The sequence below is a fragment of the Erithacus rubecula genome (assembly GCF_903797595.1).
Source record: "Erithacus rubecula genome assembly, chromosome: 4".
Classification (NCBI taxonomy): domain Eukaryota; kingdom Metazoa; phylum Chordata; class Aves; order Passeriformes; family Muscicapidae; genus Erithacus; species Erithacus rubecula.
In genome coordinates, this window is record NC_136686.1 from 47,728,309 (window position 1) to 47,750,413 (window position 22,105).

General features: G+C 36.7%; 1 protein-coding gene across 6 annotated transcripts in view; it reads left to right on the forward strand.

Annotated features, from left to right (window-relative positions):
• The window catches only part of PTPRZ1 (protein tyrosine phosphatase receptor type Z1), a 127,748-nt gene that overhangs the window by 22,656 nt on the left and 82,987 nt on the right, over positions 1 to 22,105 (forward strand). For all 6 annotated transcript variants that reach the window (XM_079303049.1, XM_079303052.1, XM_079303053.1 and 3 more), the window contains exon 2: positions 16,453 to 16,518. In XM_079303049.1, the coding sequence (XP_079159175.1) occupies positions 16,453 to 16,518 (66 nt within the window). The remainder of the gene's footprint in view (positions 1 to 16,452; positions 16,519 to 22,105) is intronic.

Here is a 22,105-nt window from a genome sequence, read left to right on the forward strand (position 1 = left end):
ATTTTTATCCTTAAATATAAAAGAGAGATCTCTTTAGTTTGTAATTATCTTTATGGGCTTTTAAAAGATAGGCTCCAGATAAAGAAAAGCATTTCCTTTCATTAAACCCCATGAGCACTGTTAGGTGGGAAAGTCTTTACTATAAAAATATTGTTCAACTTAAAACCTCAGTGTGATTCATTTAGAAAAAACCCTACAAATATGTATTTCACTATTGAAAATTCCTCCTTGTGCATAGCAGAGTCATAGGAAAGGTTTCTTAGGAGCAGAAGCTGATGAAGGAGGTTTGGAAAGCAGCAGAGAGAGGGTTTTGTGGAGAGAAGACATGATGTCAGTTAGCCCTAGATGAACTCAGAGGGGTGGAAGACTCAAGATCAGGCAACAATAAACCCAGAAATAAAAAAATGAATAATTTTGGACACATTGTGCATTCTTCAGTGCCTTTGGAGTGAGAGATTGTTCAGGTAGGACACCTTCATGCTATAATATACCCTTAACCACAAGGTTAGCCCAACAGGACCAATCCAGATTCCTCATAGAGATCTGGTTTTCTCCTCAAGAGGTGTGTGGAACCAGCAGGTGTATTGCTGATTTTCAGGAAACATTTTGAAAAGGATTCATGCCATTTAAGTGCATAATATCCTGCAGTAGGAGCATTTTAATTTGGAAGTCTTGAATCTCCCAATGTCTTTTTTAAAAAAAAAAATTAACTCCTAATAATGATACATTAACATAGTTACAGTAAATCCAGTATCTGGGAGACCTTTTCTTGATCTCTCCTCTTTTAGAGTCCTGGAATGCAAAATTGCAATGATGTCTTATAGACCAAAACTGATTTCAGTGGTATGCTTTAAACAAAAACAACAACAAAAAAAAGTGTCTCAGGAGAGCAGAATGTTTGTATGTCTAGTTATGGCAAGGTCAGCCAAGTCAGACTGTGTTGAGGACACCTTCTTGGTCAAATGAAGGTATTATATCTTCATTTTGGTTTATGTTTGACAGATGTGCTGCTGTGACTTGCAGAGTAATTTTTTTATGTAAAAAGCTCACTATTATGGCATAACAGAGTAGCATTTTTATTGTACATAGGATATTTCCAAACTGTTTAAATTTTGCAGCTACTTAGTCTAAGGTAGATGGATAGTGATTGTTTATTTTAAAAGATAATTTAAAACAGTTACCCAAAATATTTTTTTTCTAGCTGTTTAACTAATTTGCAGGGTTTTTTTACTGCAAAGCATATTTCAGGAGAAAAAAGTATGTATTGTTTGAAACTCTCATCACAATATTCATGTCACTGGAAGCTTGGCTGCCTGTTTTCTCTGCAGATTTATGTAAATTTTCAGGGACCTTGTGTGAATGGAAGGAGTCTGAATTTGTGTCCATGGTAATCTGTTCAATGTGTAGAGGAAGTTACAATGGCCTTAGCCCATGAAAAGGATCAGTTGTTTTCATGGAAAGCAGTCAAGACATGCTTTGAATTCAGATAGTCAACTTAATCAGAGCTGGACTTTGTTTTGTAAGGGTTTCTCTTTGAAAGAGCTGAATGCTGGTCACCTGCTACAATCAAAATACATCATTCATCTGTAAAGGGGCATAAAAATTTAACAGTTAGCTGAAGAATGGATACATCCCTGAAACAAAGGGAAAAAAGTCCTGCAGTAATTTAGAATCTCTACTAGAAGCATGAAAATGCCACAGCTATCCAGGCTCATTACCTGCCTTCAGCCATGGGCAGCTGAGGGAATTCATACTGTGCTTCTTTGGGAATGGAAATTCAGCAGAGCTTGTCCTTTCCCACTTCCTGGCTGTGGTGGGAGCCCTGCCTGGGCAGGGCTGGCCAACACACCTGATAGTCAAGACAGAAGGGTTTGAGCAAATGTGGGAATTCAGAGTCATGTATCAGCCATCAGAGGGGATAACAAGTCTAGTCTCCACCTCAGACAAAATGGTTTTGCTTAGTACAAATAAATACTGGTGTAAGAATAAAGTCATTGAAACTGTATTTCTCTTTTATCTTTACTAGAAGAAATCATGTTACATTTGGAGTATTTTTCCCTGCATTTAAATGAAATTACAGTACAAACATTAGGAGGAGTATCATTAGGCAACCTATGCTTATTTGGCTATTGAGCCGAGATTTAATTTGAAAGATTGAATAATACTTGTCTCAGCTTCATCCGTTTCAGTTAGCGAAAGTAAAAGATCATTCTGCTCCATATGTTAATTAGTCTGCTGCAGAATATTTCCAGAGATTAATGGTAGATTTGTAATAGGGATGGCTTGCTTTTGATAATGAGAGGATTGACAAGGTTAAAAATAGTCAAAAATAGTGTAAAAATGCAATAATGTAAGAAAATAAGCAGTTCAGTGTCTATTATTCATGCAAGGTTTTGGGGTTTTTTTGTAGTATCTATTAAGTGCTACTTGAACATTTCCCACATTACCAATATTAGCTAAATAAATTTGCCTTATTGTTGCATGAAGCTGCATTTAGAGAGCATTGTAACTACATTTCTTGGCCTTCCTTGAAAATGGCATTGCCCAGCAGCTTAACAGTGGGAAGAGACAGGGCTTTAAATGCAGAACTCTGAATTAAGACAGCAAGGGCACCTGATGCTTGCCCTTAGTCTGATTTAAGAGCTGTAAATTCACAGAATTATTTTCATAAAAACTACTGTGTCCTGTGTATGTCCACCTGTGGATATGTTTGGACATTAAAACTGTTACAGGAAACGTGGTAGCTGCTCAAGGTATAAGAGAGAAGACCATTGATGGACAATCACAATGTAAACAGCAACATAGTCTCATCCAGGCAGAGGAAAAACAAGTACTGTAATGGCTGTCATTTTTACTGGAAATTTAAGTTTTCTTCATGGGAGCAGACAATAACAGCAAGGATTTCCTTAAAAGTTGCAACAAAAGAGCAATAGGCAGAGCTATGCTGTTAGGGAGTATCTCAGATGTTTTTAAAGAGGAAATAGGGACCAATGGCCAGATTCTCATGTTTTTTCATGTCAAACACAATTGGATAAAGCAGAATATCTACAAAGTGTTCAGAGGAAAAAGCAGTGTTACAATAATAGTCACTTAAATAAAATTTGGTAGCATAATTGTATTGAACTGTACAGTGAGGAATCACAGAATTGGAGCATTTGGAAATACTACTGCCCACAACATAAAGGCTGTATTCTGCAGTGTTGGTTAGGCCAAAATCCACTCTACCCTATTCTCTTACACGTGTAGTGAAAGACAGTATTGTCTAAAACCAGCATTTGCTCTTTGAACAAAGATTGCAACACAAAAGTAAGCATCATGTGATCCCAGTTCTATAAGGTAGCTGCAACTGATGGATCTGAGATTTTTCCTTTTATTAGGTATCACTTCAAATGTTTTGCTTCCCTGATGGAATTTCAGAGACCTAAGGGGCACATTTCTAAAGAGCATCCAGGGACACACTCCTGTGAATTGAAGCAAGGGAAGAGTCAGTTATATCACTTTCTCCAGCCATCTTCTCAACTTCGTTGTTTACCTGGATATAAAAGTAAATTGTCTATTACAGAACAACAAGTGATACTAATTTTAAGTTTAAATAGTCGTTGCATTTCATGTAGGCAAAATATTCATCTAGGCCACTGTTTCGAACACCATGGATCATTCATGTGCAGTATGCAAATAGTAGAAATAGCCATGTTGGGTTATCCCTAAATTCAGTATTGTGTGACAGAGGCTAGTGCAGGTGTTTCAGAAGAATGGGCATGAAATCATACAGTAGTTAGAAGTTAAATACTCCCTAGTCTCTTCTTGTATTTCTCATCTATGCTCATTACCTTTGGAAATGTATTGTGATAAGACCAAGTATTCCTGATATCCTTATAGTTATTTTAGTCTTCATTTAGCTGCTATCCTGAGCAGTTTCTTGCAGTGATAATTGCCTAGACAGATGTGAATAAACAGAATCCTTTTACTGCTTTTCTTACTTTCAGCATCCTCATTAATGCCCCTGGGTGTTCTTGTTCTTCCAAAGAGATGGGAACAGAAGTTCCCAGTCTTCATCTTAGCAACATTCATTATTCTTTATGTTTGTGTTCTTTCCAAAACAAGAATTCTTAACTTTTTCCATCTCCTTATCTAGAACTTTTCCATGGCCACTTGCATCAATGTTCCCTCTCACCCATGTTAATTGTCCTTAACCGTTTTCAAGAAGGCAAATTCAGTACAGAATGCAGTTTTTCAGATGAAGCCACTCTGATGTTTTGTTTTAAGGGGCAATAATATTTTTTCTTTTCAATTTCTCAAATATTTCCAAATTTATTCTTGGACTCCATTAAATGAAGAACTTGATTTAGCTGTACAGGAATGCCCTGGTCTATGCTATCAGCTGATAAAGTTAATTAGAAACCTGACAAAGTTAAAGCAGGGTTTTTTCAGTGTTTTTTTTAAATTGCTTTTTGCTGCTGCTTTTGTCAAAGCTGATCATCACATGAAATTGTTACACATTCTCCTTGCCTATTACCACTCTTTGAATTTCTTGAAACACAGTCTTACCCAATCTGACTAAATGAAATCTCAGCGCATCACAACGTTTTGCCATATCCTCTGGGATCTTATAACTGGTTCCCTTTCTGGAAAATTAGTAGATATTTTGAAGAAATGTTGCATTGCTATTTAAACTGGAAATATTTTTACTTTGGGGAACTCTTTAAAAAAACTTGTGCATTTAATTACTAAAGGTAGGTGTCAGTGTACTATTTTGCCACCCATGCTGTCCTCTGAATGCCAATTTGAATTATGGTGCCATCATCGCTCTTTAATGACTCATCTGCTGTTCACTGGGTAACCTGTCTGCTGTGGGTATTAGAAGAAAGGCTTTGGCTTGCTTGTGTTCAAGAGGCACTTTTCAGATTTGCACCAGCAGTGTTACTCTAAGCTTTGTCCTGCTGGGCCATTTTCCCATTTTACATGTGGCCATTGAAGTCATACTGCTTTGTTACATTGTGCTGATTATTTCATCCTGCTTCCCCTTTGGAATTCAATTTGCTTTTCTTTGCTAGCCTTTGTGAAATAGCCACAAATATACATATTTTTATATAAAATATATATTTACATTTATGTATATTATATGTATGTATATAGTGTATCTGTTATTAGGGCTCAGATTTGTTCTCTTAGTCAGCTGTGTGTTCCTCTCCTCTCAGCAGTTTTATTTTCCCCAAGGCAATCTCCAGTGCCTAGAAGTTTAAACCTTCCTTGATCACTTAAAGAAGTGAGTTTTAGCACTCTGTTCATTTTTTTTTCTGTTTGGGCCTGCACCCTTAAATTGAAGCATTTATAAGAAAACAGTCAGAGAGAGAGCTTCTTCTAAGGCTATAGGTAAACTTGCAGGCCGTTCCCTATTCATAACTCTGCATTACTAGGCGTGATATGTAAGCCAGGCTTCCTCCCTAGCACAATGCAGAAGTGTCTAAATGGCCCCAGGACAAAGTGCCCTAATTATGTGCCCAACGAGAACTCACAGCAGACACTCTGAATCCAGCCTATTGAAGTTCTTCCCTGTACCATAAAACCTTTATATAAATATTCATAAGTGAGAAGGAGACAGGCAGACATGCTTCACCAGCTGCTAATTAATGCCTTTACTCATGGTTTTATTGCTCTGCACCTAAACCAAGGACACGCTGTGTTTATCAAGGGCTTTGAGGATTTGAGGAGCCTGCAGTGGGAGTTCAGTGTTAAAATCCTCTTCTGGTACTAATTCTTCATCACTGAAGAGCCTAAACCTCTTAGTTCTGTTGGAAGCTGTGATCTGAACCAGCAAAGAGTTTGGGCAGGTGAATCCCCAGTGAGGGAATGATGTTATCAGTCCTGGTGTAAATTCACGAGCCTCTTTAGTGCATTGAAACCTAAGTACAAGATTCAAGCATGCTCATGTACTCACCATACATTTTTAGATAATGTTTTCCTGATTCTGGTTTCTTTTAATCAATGGAGCAGTTAATTAATTAATTAATTAATTGGCTAGAAAAATAATTCAATCCATAAGTAATTGCATGTTTTTGTAGTTAGGAAAATTGTATTTAACTTCTTCACATTTCAGTGTTTAGTTTGTAAGACAGATTTGCCTGTGAATCACAGTGACATTCCCAGTCTTCCAGAATTTTGTTTCAAAGATTCAATTTCTCGGTATTAGAAAGTCACAGTCGATTTGCAGTCAGTTATTGAGTGTTGACAGCCAACTGCCAAAGTATGAACTTCCAGTTGTGCTGAGATAATGGGAGTCTAGGAGGAGTTCTGCAATAGGATTCTCAGTTCAAACTGTGTTATGCACTCAGTGTAGGATTGCAAGTTAACAAGAGGTCAGAACCTCCATTTTGTGGTTCAGTGCACAAATTAAGGCTTTTCATGGAGTGCCACCACCACCTGAGACCTGTGAAAATGCTTTTTACTGCCTTAGCAAAAGACTGGATTATATGGGAAATGGTTGTTGCAGGAAGGTGAAATTTCATGTTTACAGTGACTTTTTAAACCATGTTTCTATCATCTTATAGGGCTATTATTTCCACATTTTGGGTCAAATCTTGCTTAACTAGTTTGTCTTCTGACAGAATTCAACTGGCATTAGAACTGAAAGAATATGAATGTTGTGGGTTTGGTTTTTTTTCTGAAATCACAAATCTGCATTGCCTGCTATTACTGTTATGTAAAATGTGCATAAATTAGACATTAGGAGGATGTTGTATGCCACTGTACAGTGTTTTGTGCTCTGTCTGCCTTCATGTGGGCCTTACGTTGCTTCCCAGAAAGATTTACCATCCCACTCCAAGGTGAAGATGAAATGAGCAAGATACATGACAGTGCAAAATATCTGATCTAAACATCTCACTCTACTTCCAAATATGATTAGCATCTGAATTCCAAAAAATTGTCTTTGAAGTTCCAGTTTTGTAGGTGCTTGGTACAGGACTAGGATGAGATTCATGTTTCCTTCATGGTAGTGCCTTGGGCATATATAAACCATGAGACAGACTTTGACCCTAAAACTATATGAAATGGTCACTACAGAGTAGATAACAAGTAACTGAAGAGAATTAAAAATGAAGTCAAGAAATCAAGTGTGAAGAAAATAGATTTTAAATTTGCCTGCCTGACCTTATTTTATATGATATCCTGCCTCACCTTAAAAAAAAAAAAAATCTTTTTCAGAAAAGAAAAAATCAAATCTCAATATTGCTGTAGTTAGATACAATAAAAAAATCATGTCACATCAGTGCATCATGTTTTCAGCAATCTGTGAAAGTAAAAATATTATTCTGTAGAACAATACACCATATTGGTGTGTATTTGATGAAGTAGGGGACCAGACACTGAGTATTTGCTTTTTAAAACACTAGTAAAACATGCTGGTCAGCAGAAGTCTAGTGTGAGCTCTGGGTGTCTGGATTGTATGAAATTTCAGCAGTGATGTGGCACTCTGCCTGCATGGTGCAGGAGCTGGCAAAACACAGAGGAAAGTCCAGACCATGATCTGGAACTCCAAGCCATCCCCCTTTTTTGAGTACTCTTATTTTTATGTAACTTCCCAAAGTAATAACAAGAAGCTAAAACAATGCCATTTAATCTGTCCATATTGACTTTTAAATTATTAAAATTAATTTCTGAATAGCTGACATGAAATGATAAAATTATATCCCACCAAAAGCAGAGGCAATACTAATTAAAGCTGGGACTGTATATCCTTGGTAGCTGTAAGATTATGGGAGGATTATGGGAACTTCAGCTCCACCCAACCAGACCATCATCAAAAGTCAGCCCCTTCCAACTGCCACCATCTCTGAGCAAAGCTCAAAGATCCAGGAAAAAAATCTGGCTGAGTGCACTAATTTTTTTTCTCATCTGTGTGACATGTACTTCTTTATTCTAATAATTTTCTGCTTTAGGTTGTGCCATAGAGGATAAATTCAATATATATTTCAAATACATTGTGATGAAATCTCACTTAGAGATAGTACTTGGACTAAGGTTCAGCAGGTGTGGTTCAGCTTGTTCAACAATGAGCTTCCAAAGGCTTTTGTAACTTTATACAGCAGGAGTCAGACTGAAAAGTGATACTTAGGCAAAAGACAGACATCCAAGTCCAAAGTGACCCAAGTCTTGAAAATGCTGAGAAATAAATGTCTGACTTTACAGATACTTCACTTCTTTCCCTGAAAGTCTCCTGAATGCATAAAATTCTGCTTTAGAGTTTGCTGAGAATTTCTTAGTCTGGATAGCAGGGAGCAGCCTGGAGTCTTTTTAATATCTAAGTCACATTTCTATTTTAAAAAATCAATGATCTTTCAGACATCTTTTAAAAATTAAGCATTATAAGAATAGGTTAAAAAACACATTTGTATTGTTTAGCTCCATGTAAGCTATTGCTGACCCTAATTCTTTTCACTGCATCCTACTGCTTGGAAAATTAATGAATATCTAGAGACAGGTTTTTCTACTTAATGGGGAGAGGTGAATCTATGGGACAGTTGCTCCTTAAGAGCACCCAAAAGGCAATTACAAGGCATTTCCAGGGCCAGAGGGAAGGTACAGACCTGTGATCAGGGTGAGGGAAACTGAGGATCTGTAGGGTAAAAGGCAGCATAGATTTCATATTAACTCAGTGTATTGTTAAATAGAGTATCATGAATGAATTTTAAAGTAATTATTCTGATATTTTCTGTGTGATCTCCCTTATGCTGCTATATTAATAAGTCTGCTGAATTCTAGTAAAAAAAAGGAAATTATTAAAAAGTCATAATACAAACCCATAATTACATCTTTGTTTTTGACTTTGATTTGTGTTTCTACTGTGCTAGTGTTTGTCACATTTTTCTCTGTTGTTCCTATCAGTGTCATGAGACACTGTTTTGTTTTACAGATTATGTGTTTCTGTGATGAGTTGCAATAAGGAAAATGGCCAAAAGAAAAGAGTAAACATGAGATTTAAAACATGATGTTATAAGGAAGAGCAATGTGTGTGTATGTATTCACATACTCCTTTTTGACAATCCTAATAGATGAAAATTTATGCGAACATACTGATGCACATATTTTATATAATTGTTAGGATTTGTCAAAAAATGGAAGGTTATATATTGGTTTATATCTTTTTATTTGTTTTCATTATGTTTGTATATTTGCTATTAAATAGAGACAGGTATTTTTAGAGGCATGCAGTTGCTATTGTGTTCTCATGATGAGCTTTGGAATTTTTCAGTCTTGATGTTGTGGTGTGTAGTTTCCTCAATGGAGTAGAATGATTCTGATATTATTTTATAAAAGGTATGTGGTATAATCCCTAGACTTGTTTGTATAATTATAAGAAAATCATCCAGAGCAATGTCTCTCTTCCCCACAGTTATGGGAAAGGAAAATATGTGATAATTAAAAACTTCCTCCTGCAAGGAATATCTTTCCACCAACGTCTTCAAAGGACTCAGTCTAAGGCTGTTCATTCAGGTCCCCAAGATGATTTTAGTCATTGAAATATTTTGCAAAAGATGAAGTTTCTAACAGCTTGACTTTATAATCCCTACTGTGGTAAAAAAGCATTTACTTCAGTAAATGCTCATTTGAGGTGGTTTGCATAAGCTTTACTCTCAAGAATTTTAGATAATATTGCCAGTGATTTAGAGCTTTAATGGTTGGTAGCTGCTAATATTAACAACAGAGAGGCATTGAAGAAACATAGTAATTTTTGAAAATCACAACTTTTCAAAAGCCAGTTAAATATGAACTCTGGGATTTTGGATATAGGATTGAAATTTGTTTTATTTTTCTTTGCACTTTTATCGCAATGTTTCTTGTTTTCTGGAAAGGGAATTGTGAATATTTTTGCACTTAGGTGTGAAATATAAGAAACAAAGCACATATTCTTCATTCCTAATTATATTTGTTACACTGTGATTTTGCTAGAAATTGGGATCATTTAAGTTATTGGAATACCTAGAATGCTGAAGAGGATTATGGAAATGAAATTATGTTACCTTTAATATTTATCTTTAGATGAACTTCAGTTGGTTTTATCTCTTTCTTATTTCTCTGGTACTGCTATAAGAGAAATAAATTAGTTTTGAAATCAAATATCTATTGTTTGGTTCCCTGACTTAGTTAATTTCTTGTTTGCATATGTCAGGTTTGGATTTACTTTTTATTTGTATGATTCCATGATTTTGCATGTATTGCATTAGAAGACTCTCTGCGTAAGGGAAAAATAATCTGGGTAGCAACAGAGTTATAAAAGAGTTTGTGTTAGGAATCACTCCTTGGTATCTGCTTTTTTTCAATATCACTTCCAATTTCTGTCATAACCACCATCTTGCCTCAGTTCATACATGGGACAGTGGTGTAACACTTTTGGGGAATCACAGTCTTCCCAAATCCCTCCTGGTTTTGGCTTTGGACACGTTTTTAGGTTCTTGAGCACCAGTCTAGTCCTGTAGTTTTGCAAGTCTATCTCATTCTGCAGGTCCTTAAATTATTGATAAAGCTTTGTGTTTAGCCCAAGGGCTCCACAGACACTTAATTTCACTCACCTGTTCTCGTTCAAAGATAAACACTGCTAAGTACCACTCTCTCATCTAAGAGCTGTCCTGTTACCTTGGTTTCAGTGAGCAGACACCTGAAGCTATGTCAGTGACCAGAGAAGCCTTAAAGTCTCATATAGACAATGCTTCAGCTATTGGAAAGTGGCTGTGTGGGAGGCTGAATTCTATCAGAGCATTTGGGTGTACAGGATCCCCAGTGGAGGCAGACATCTAACATTTCCTACTTCTTTGCCTGTAGCAGAGTGGAGGTGGCAGCTCGTAATTTAACCATGTTGAACCATACCCTAGAATATCCCTCCCAGTTTCCACTGGCTTGGGAATTTCAGGGCCACTCTAAGCCTCAGCATGTAAAATTCCAGAGGAGTTGAACCTAAATCAGTCAAACTGTAGCCCATGTTACCTTTGCATGCATAAATGTGTTGGGAAATTGTGATTAAGTGTGGTTTGTAAACCTTAGCTGATGCCATAGGTATTATATTCTTAATTTGTGGCACTATTCAGTGTAGAGTTGTGACAGGTGAAGTAAGCAGTGCGTCTGTTAATACTCTGGTACTTAATAATAGCTACTTTTAAATTAAAACAGTCAATATTTTTCATCTACTTTTTCTTCTATTTTTTTTTTAAACCTAAACACAATTTGTGTTAGTAAATAAACACAACAGTAGCCAAATTGTAAGAAAAGTTATATTTTGGCTTTATATTTAGTGCAGGAGAAGTCTTACTTGTCAATGTGTGTTGGAAGGAACAGCCTACGCTCAAGTGTGATGGAGGGGACTGACTCTTTATATATATTAAATCATGTACCAAAGCCTGAAATAAGCCTACACAGAAGAAACTGTAGGAAAAAAAAATTTTAAATTTCACTAAGGATGTGAGAGTTCTTACTCAGGTTTTGACAGAAGACTTAGACACTTTCACATTCAGGGAAAAAAAGAATATATGAAATTTTAGAGGCTGGTTATTAAAGTATTTTTGTGTTAAGAATTCTACAGATTTCATTACAGAATGAAATACATTCATAAGAAGAGAGAGACCTTACTCAGATAAATTAAATAATTTAAAGGGATTTATAGTTAGCTACTGTCTTTTAAAACTTCAAGACTGTTACCAGGTTGTGCTCTGAATTTTTTCATTTCCTCTGTCAGTATAAATTAGAGTTATTTCAGTTGAGGCAGTGAAGCAACACCATCTTAAGATTATGAAAGATATAGAAGTGAATTCTGTGACCTTCTTGTCAATGAAAGAGGTTAAAATAAGTAAATTAAAATTGTGGAAGAAGCAATCAATTTATCATCAGATGTGGTTTTGCACAGTTTTACCTCTGTTTAACATTCTCAGAATCAGAACTTGTATAATGAAACTCTATCCAATCTATTTAATTGTGTTCTTTTCATATTTGACAAACACTGAGCATCTCTTTTGTTAATTACATGTATCTTCTCTCTTTGACTTCTTTACAGCAATTTTGTCTGGTGTCCCACTTCTTAGCCACTAGCCATGCACAGATTCAGCTACCCTGTATAAGCATTGCTATTACCATACCATTTCAGTTTGTTCTACAATTCCTAATTCTTCTCCACTGAAGATATGTGTATCTTAATCCACAAATAAGCCACTTGCCTGATAACCTGTCTCTAATAATAACCAATGCCAACTGACAAGACAAGTAGATTAAAAGAGGGCAAATATGCAATGAGAATTTCCCAGTATAATCCTCCCAATTTCATCAACAGATTCAAAAGTGATGTCACTGTGTTTAAGAAGTGTTTGTGGATTTCACCTTCACAGAATTTTAAATAATTTCCAAACCTGTGTAATCCTCTGATGTTCATAGCTTCCCACTTTTGCTGTCAGTAATACCAGTGTACATAGCTGAGCTCTCATGAGACACAATTTGCTTGAAACAAGAGCTTCTGTGTTTCTCAAAGAGGAGATTATCCGTTTTCAGGGATTGCTCATCCTTGCTGGTATTCCTAGAGTTCCTGTGCACTTCCTTGGCCTAAGAACTATGCATTGAATCTTCCCCATGTAAATTGGAATTTTAATACCAGCAAAGCCTTTATCTCCATTACTATACTGCGTTGCCATTATCTACTTATACCAGATAAATGCCTATGACTATAGAATCTTTGCTCTCAAATTAGATTTTAGGAGGAAAGTACTGAATGGGTCATGTATTCCATTTTTGTAATCTAAATGCATAGTTCACAATGTCTACCCTTACTGTACATGCAGAACACTAGTGTCCCATTTGTAGATCCACTAATGCTGACATTATTTAATGTGTCCCAGTTCCCATAAATGAATCATTCTGGTGCCAGAATCTTGTAAATGCCAGCTCCACTGCAGGTGCAGCTCATGAGTTCAGGCTGACTAGAGGTAAAACCACAAGGAGGTAAGGACATAAAGGGTAAAATCACAGTATCCTGGTGTCAGTGCCAGCCCCAGATTATGCCTGAGCTTTTATCCTTTGTAGCAAAGCAGCCCATTGAGTGCAGCATCCCCCAGTCTCTCGAGCACTGTCCTTAGAGAGCCCTTTTATACCAAGGCTTAGGAGAGGGATCTCTGGTGGATACTTGGAGCTCATTGCCTCAGCATCTCTGAGAGGAATTCCCCCACTAGAATTCCCCAACAGAGGTTTAGGGCCCCATTTCCTCTTTTATGTCTATTTTTTCTGGCACAGAATGTCAAATCAACAGCATCACCCTCACATACAATTCTTTCTCCTAATCATTACAGCTAATCATTTTTCACCTTTAGATGTGCATAAACTTATTGAGGATTAGCATGTTTCATTCACAGCACAAAATCAAAAGAAATTCAACTGAGGCCAGCAAGTACAAAAGAAGAAATGTGAGAAAGAATAAGATCTGGTTATTTATGCTTTTTAAACAGGAAAAGGTATCTATAAGATCTTATTACTCCTAGCACTATGCTTTAAGCAGAGATCATGTTCTCCCTTTGGCCTTGTGGCTGAACATGAGACAGGGTCAGTCACAAATCAGTCAGTCCTGCTACCCATGATTAGCAGGGGAGCATTTGCCACCATTATTTCAGATTTCATGGGCCTTGGGCACTGGGGCACACACTGTTTCAACAGAATATAAAATGAACAAGTCTTACAGCCTCAGACAGAAAAATTTTACGTTGAAGAAGGGTAGTAAAATAGGGGGGGAAAGCATTTAATATCTTGCATGTCTCCTTAATAAGCATAGAAAGATAAAACTGTTTAAAAGATGATGCCAAAACCAAGCTGCCCTTTTATGTGAATAAATCAACAATTTGTGGAAACATGTTCAATAGCTTCCTGGAAACAAAAAAAAATATTTAGTATTTCTTGCTTCATATAGCAGCATCTCATCCAAGAAATTCAAACTTTTTTAGGCACTAGCTGGAGATGTCAGTCTGTGTCACAGGAGTCATGCAGACTGTCAAGCTGATCAAGTTCAATCAGTATCATAGATTTACAGATAAAACCACAAACTTGACATCAGTTTTGCCTTTTTTTTTTTTTTTTTTTTTTTTTTTTTTTTTTTTTTTTTTTTTTTTTTTGTGAGGATGTTTTTTCCATCTTCATTCAAATTAAATGCACGGTGTTTAAACAGAAGTACCTGCTATCATATATCATCAGCAAAAGGGATGTTGATTCATTAGCTTTAAATAAAATAAACTAAAAAATAAAATAATTTCCTTTCAGCTGGTCTCTACACATTAGCTGTTTAACACTGACAGTTTACACAGCAATGGAATCCATGGTTGAGTTTCCAAGGGCAATTTACACCAGCAGCTCAAAGGAACAATTGCTGCATGGCTTGACCTCACACTCACACAGCACTTTCCTTCTCCACTCATGCTAGCTATAAATCTTCAGTCATTTCCCAGGTGAATTTTGCTTTTCTTCCCCAGTTTCTGCCACATATTTAAATTGTAAAGAGGCAAGAACAAAACCACTGAGAGTTCCTGCATATGCAAGAAGGTTCGTGGCTGTGAGTGTGCTGTGTAGGGACTGTGGACACACAGCTGGCAAATAACAGAGAAAAGAAGGTGTATCAACTCCTGACACCTCCTGGAATCTTTAAAGATTGACTGTAACATTTGCTAGGTCTGTAAGTGTCTAACGCACCAAACAAAGTGAACCTTGGCCTTTTATTTTCTTATTCATTGAAACTACCACTCTTTGTTCATCAGAACTCCCTGTGAAATTTTAAAAGGAGTGGGAAGCTCTCATGCCCAGGCTTAGTTTGCATGTCACTGCTCAATGGATTGCAGGAAGGACAATGGATAAAGGAGGAAACTGGAGATACCAACTAACAGTTGTGAATCACAACTTACACAGCTTTCTTTTCCATAATTAATTGAAGGAGCAGGCACAATGCACATTGACTTGGAAATGTGGTCCAAAGGCAACATTGGTGCATGTTAATCCTTTTCCACTGCCCTTCCTTCCCTGTGAAGTTTGATCTCAGTAAGGAGTGAATGTTGTGAATTGTTACAAGGGATAGTTCAGTATTTTTTGGCAGGGATGGAGAAGAAGAGAAAAATATTAAAGGACAATCACATTACATGGAGAAGATAGAAGTCTGGTGAAGTTTATAGAACATGGATTTTAGATAAGTAGCAGAAAGTCACTGTAAGATACACAAATGTGTAAACTTGTGAATAGCAATCATGATTTAACATTCTGTAATCAGTACTAGATTTTTGCATGAAAGAAAAAGAAATTAATGTTATGAAGCTGTTTCATTAAATTATTTATTGTAGAATACGAGCAGAATTCTGTGTCATTTTCTCTTATATGTGTTCAACGTGCTCAAGGGCAAATATTTCTTAAGTTGTATTATTCTTCTCTAGAGCAGTAATGATGTTGGTTAACATTATAACTCTTGAAATTATGATCTCAAAAAAGCATTTTACATGCTTTAGTGATTATTAGGGGGCATAGTCATCTGTTTGCCCATATCACTGTGTTGCTAGAATTGCCCTAGGACTGGCATAAGGAGAATAACGGTGAAGGTTATTCAGTCAGAATATGTCAATGAGAATTTATACAGTTAGATATTTCTCTCTAGAAAAATGAAATATCATTCTAAAGTAACTAGTATCTAACCTCCCTCCATCAAATTTATGGACATAAAAGTTATACTTTATCTATAACTATATCAATGATAGAACACAATGAAATTATATTTTAGAATATTTCATTCATTATATTTATCATTTATCTTGTATCATCAGTAGGGAGTTACAGAAAACATGTGAAGTCATGACCACACTGAAGCAAAAGTTTAACTGTTACTGACATCCTGGTTATCTAGAATGGTTCTTTCAAAGGACATTGCAAAATAGGATTTCTTTGTGGGAAAGTTGTATTAATTTTAAAAGAGGAAGGAATGAAGGAAGGAAGGAAGGAAGGAAGGAAGGAAGGAAGGAAGGAAGGAAGGAAGGAAGGAAGGAAGGAAGGAAGGAAGGAAGGAAGGAAGGAAGGAAGGAAGGAAGGAAGGAAGGAAGGAAGGAAGGAAGGAAGGAAGGAAGGAAGGAAGGAGGAAGGGAGGAAGGGAGGAAGGGAGGAAGGGAGGAAGGGAGGAAGGGAGGAAGGGAGGAAGGGAGGAAGGGAGGAAGGGAGGAAGGGAGGAAGGGAGGAAGGAAGGATTGGAAAGCTGTTTGCTTTGCTTTCCTTAATATGCTACAATGTTAATTATATCTGAGTTCTGTTTAACCAGTACTTATCATTTGAGGTCCAAGACTAAGACAAAATAAATTATTCATCATTAATTAAAACAGTGACTATCTTGTTGGAGGGGAACATGTCATCAACACTTCAAGGTCCTGTTAGGATTCTGGTTTTAATATTGTAAATTATTATTATTTGCAGATTTGCTGTACGGATACTACAGACAACAGAGGAAATTGATTGAAGAGATTGATTGGTCATACACAGGTAAGCAAAACTGTTTGTAGAATAACTTATTTTACTTTGATATTTTTGTGTTCATTGTTACCATTTTAAGAACCTCATGTGTCTGTATGCTACTTACTATATGCCTAAACAATTGCTAAAGTGTAGGATATGAAATCTAAAAAATACAGGAACTTTACAATAGGAGAGTATTTTCATCTATTCAGATTAGTATTTTAATCTACTTAGTAATAGATTGCATCTATTACTTTTGGAAAGAGAAAGTCCTCATCCTTAAAACCTCAACCTGAGACCTGACTTATTTGATGAAGGCTGAGCCAGTTAGGCTCATTAAATTGTTAGGTGCTCATTAATCATTTTAATATTATTGTTCTAGCAAATCTGAAAAGCATTCAGAAAGGCTGAAACCATGCACAACACATTATGTAGGAAAGAACCTCTCAGTATACTGCATATGAACTTCCATCCTGTGCTTGTGAGCACTTGAGCATCTTTTCCATGTCCTACCCTGACTCTCCTAAAAACTCAGTCACTTTGTCTCTCTCATTTGCATGAGTAAGAAAGATATACTCTGAAATTCTTCATGACCATTGCCTCATTAAAGAAGAACAATGGAAAATTCACAATTAACCTCTTATGTTCTTGTGTATAAGTCAAGTGCTTTCAGTAATACTGAAAAGGTAATTTTATCCTAGCCCAACGTGTAGGAAGTGAGTTCTTATGGATGTGTGTAGGTTCCTACATTTTAAATTGCTTAAGTTACTGTTTCAAAAATACCAAACTATGAAAAATAAGGACTGTCAAATTTCAGTCTTTCATAAATTTTATTCAAAATATGTCCCTGTAGTTAAGAAAAATTACACCATTCTTTTTATTTCTCTGTCTCATTTTCAAGACAGTTTTTATCTTCTACTGTAAAACATATCTAACAAGTTTTAAGCCTAGAGAGAATTGAAACAGGCTAGTCATAAACCCTTCCAAATGAGATTTATAATGAAAACTCCCACTTACACAGATTGTAGTGCAAAATTCAAGCATAAGATCAATCAAAAGAGTATTTCATGCTCAAAGTCGATCCATTTTTTAACATTGTAGTTATAGGACTATAGGATAAACCTCCTGGATTCCTGGTGACCAGAGGGCAATCTTTAAAGGATAGCAAGTGGGGTTTGTTCGGGATATCAGAGGATACAGCTCTTCCCTAGGCTGCACTGTGCAGCTGCTGCAGCATCCACAGGTCACCATAATGAATATTTTGTATGGAAAAGTAGCACAGACTTGGCACGTCAGATGATCCATACCTGTTGTTTCTTTCCCTTAATGTGTGACACACCTGTGTGCAGTCATTTAAATTTGTATGCTTTGCTCTAGTGACTGCCCAACTGGCACAGTTTTTCTCCCCATAAATGGATATTCAAAATTTTGGGGAAGGTTTTGTGTAAATCAGGCACTCAGGGCTAGCAACTGTTTGCAAGCTGAGTATTATGGGATACTTTGCTGAAATACCAGGAATTGGTTCATGGTGTAAGGTGGAATACACAAACCCAGCTTTCACTAATAAAAAGACAACCTTCCTGAATGTGAAAAAAAAGATTACAGATTTTAACACTGTGCATTGGAAGCACAGAAGTCTAGAGACTGAGGTGTATTGGTTTTGATCACTTTGATTTAATAATTTAAATTCATTTATTCCTGAGGTAATGGATATCAGGTACTATATATATATAAGCACTGTACCTAGCACAGACTTATGATTGTGAGGCACAGACCAATATGCACACTTCAGAATGGCTTTGCCAGTACATTTTTTCCTTGGACACCATTTATGTTCTACTGTCTTATAACCTGCTCACTGAAAGACTGAAAGTGAAAAATTTCATTGAAAGTGAAAAATTTTATTGAAAGTGAAAAATTAGATTCAATGTGCCAATGAAGTGTTTTGAATGGGTCTGGGGATCCTGAGTCCAAAGAGTCTAATCCACCATGGGTAAGAGAAATTTAACTGGCTTGTAAATTAACCTGAGCTTGAGCAATGTAATTCTCTATATCAAATTAGAAATTTTAGATTCATTAGCCACAGTGGGTTGATATACTCCTTTACTGGGATGGTGTTGTGAGGTGAAAGTAAAATGGAACTAGAGAGTTTTACTGCCAGAATCCTCCAATTTCTGGAGGTGAAGTTTCATAATAAAGCAATTTCATGTGCTGGAAATTAATGTGAGTCATCATCAGGTTTTGACTCCCGTATAGATGTATAATGATGTCATAAATGCTACTGAAAACATTTTGTAATACTTCTGAGAGCTCTGTTTTAAGCCATGAACAAAATCTGCATTTGCAAGCATTAATTTAATCTTTTGTGTCCTGACTTTGCATGTATTTCCATAAACAAATACAATGTTGAAGAACTGGAAGGTGCAACTCCTTGTTACAGATGCATGCATTTTTTTCTGGAATAAGGGGATCCTGAAGCTTGCCTATTTGTACAATTTACTTTATTTTAACAGCCTTTGATTGTATTTTTTATTAGAACAGTCATAGAAATTTTAGAAAGTATTAATATTTTTAAATGGTGTCATACGGCAAAAAGTGAATCTAATAATTTTTTGTTGTAGAAAAAACTCAGTGTACTGTGAAAATTTGATTTCCTTAAATCAGTTATATACTAATTGATAAACAAAGGTCATTTAGACAATATTTAACTGTACCACTAAGTTTAGTCATTCACATACTATTTCAAAGCATAAACCAAGTAATATGAGTTTCAGTGACTTTCTGTCATAGAGGTGAAAGATTTTTTCTGTTTTTTCATGCTTTGCTTATCTGCATTGTTTTTCACAGAAAGAATTATATAATGCTGCTTTCTGGTTCTGATATTTGGGGTTTTTTTGGCATGGCTGGTTGATTGTAATCCATCAAAGGTCCAAGTCTAAAAGTTCAAATGTAAAACTGGCAAGTGATACCACAAAAAAAAGATTTTATTTTTTTCCCCAGTGAAATGTCTTTCTGTTGAGTTTCACTCTTGGGATTTTCGTTCTTGTTCACAACAAACAAGTTATGTGCTTTAGGGGAAAAAAAAATCACAGCTGAAATTTGTTAAAAGCAAGAGATTCTAAACAGTCTTCCAGGAATTAGCAAAGCCAAGGCTTTTAAACATTTTTTTAAACTTAATTTCTATGTAAATGAATACCATAATCAGATCAGTGTTCATTGTCTCACCATGTAGGAGTGTTATGTTCAGCCTGTGCTGCTATTTATTATGTGATATGCTGTTACACAATTGCCTTACAAATATTGGCAACTCTGATCTTGAGGAAAGGTAATTTTGGTGCAAACTGATTGGACTCCTGGTATTCAAAGAACATTTTTATTATTTGCAAGCAGAATCTGAATAACATTTCATTTTTCTCTGAGGAGAAGCATCATGAATCATAGAATCAGTGTGTAATTTAGGTTTGAAAAGGCCCTTGGAGATCATGTGATTCCAGCCTCTGTTCAAAGCAGAACAAACTTCCAAGCTGAAACAGGAAAAGTATTGAAAATCTCTAAAGAAGGAGATGCTGCAGTTTGGTCGATGTGTTCCTTTGTTATTTTGAAAATATTTCTTTCTTTTGCTTAGCTTCAATATATCTTATTGCAACTTGTGGCCATGGCTTCTCACTCACCCTTCCCTTGTGCACTGCTCTGTAGATTGCCTTTACAGAGCAGTGGGCTCCAGCTAAGCTCCCTCTCAGTTTAAGCTTCAGCAAACTCAGGTCCCTCAGCCTCTCCTCATACACGATGTACACAGACTCAATTGTTATTTGAAAGGCTGGGTTTGCCACCCCAAGTCTTATAAATGTGCTGTGATTGCTTCAAATTTTCATGCCTGTAGTTTGGCTCAGAAATTAAAGTGGCCTTTGTTTTCAGTGGTACTGGCAAAATGCAGTTTTCTTTCTTGCCCAAACAAGAGCTAGTATTTTAATTTCAAATGTTCTATCATATTTCAATACTGAGGAGACTCCATTTCAAAGTCACTTTTCATTAAGTTTATGGAAAAATATGTTGTTGCTTATATTCATAACAATGCATGGGTGTATTTTGCTTTTCTCTCAGCCTAAAAAGTAAGCAAAGATCTACACTATCTCAGCTGTGGCTCAACAGGATGATTTTAACACTGGTAGCTAACTCTGCTTATTCTGTAAAATCTCTGCTGCTTCTGCTACCCAGCAGTTCAGTCCAGGTAAAGTGGAAAATGTGAGTCTTTCCCCTCCTGCTCACCCTGTCTCTGCTCAGCAGCCATCTGCTGGGAGCATGGACAAGGTTGGGCATGCAGGTGCTGCTCCCTGCCCTGCAGCTGTGCTGATGGAGAGGCTGTGCTGATGGTTTGTGTGAGCGTGGGCAAGGTGCAGCTCCTGTGAGCAGCTCCAGGGGCAGGGCAGAGGGAGTCAGCAGGGAAGGGCAGGGGTCTGGGTCTGGGCCATCACCTCCCAGGCTGCAGCATGATAGATGAGCCACTTTGTGAGCCAAATGCTGACAGCCAGCCTGTGTGGGAGAGTGGGATGCACCAGCAGGAGCCTGCTGGAGGTGGGAGCCAGGAGCTGCCTGCTGAACCGACTGCTTTGATGGGCACATCTGCCTGACCAGACTGACACATCTCCAAAAGAGCCCTGGCCAAGAGCTGATGAAACCTTCTGCTTTCAGTGGCTTGATAAAACTGTGTTCTGGATAGATGATGCATACCAAATTAAGTTCAGGGGTTTTTTTCCTTGCAAAGTAACTACCATGGCAGTATCGGCATAACTTCATGAGAAAATCTAGTCTTTTTGTGACCTCCTGCCAAATACATAATTTTGTGCTTTCTATTCACCAGGTTATAGTCATAACTGATGTGCTGTACTTGTTGTGGGTAATAAAGAAAAGCCTGTGCTCTTGGGCTGTCTGGGTTCTTTCAATAAAGGGCACAGCATAAGAAATGAAAATAACATACTTTATTTTATTAACTCATAAAAATAGTTCTGTAAAAGGTCTTTTCTCTTTTATTAGACCTTGTACTTCAGTGGCTGTCATTCCTTTTCTTGCATGACAGCTCTTTACATATATTGATAACTCACAGATCACACAGCCACTTGTGCTTCCAGTCTTTTGTCAGTAAATTCACAGGATCACTAATTAAAAAGCCTCTTACACTGTTACTGTTTTTGGAAAGCTTATTATTCCACAGCACAAATTACATAGTTATGCATCTATTTGCATCAAAGGGACAAGGTGCCCTCAAGTGAAAAGCCACATGCTGGCATTTCTGGCCATCAAAAAATTCCCTTTTAGGTATCTGAGCATGCTGAATTAACAGTACAAAGCATCTTATTCAACACAAAGAAGATGTCTATTCAGTATATTTTGAGTTCATAGAAAATGATATGGTTCAGAAGTCTGTTTACAAGAAGCTTTCTTTTCAGTGAAGAAAGCTGATCTTTGAGTAGTAGAAAGTTATTAGCAGCAAAGTGGAACTTATTTTGCTTTTAATCAGTAATATTTCCAGGATAAACTGAGTGGATAAACAAGGGATTTTGGGGGAGGAAGTAAGAGAATTGGACCCCAAATTCATGGAATTTTCAAAGTTGGATGC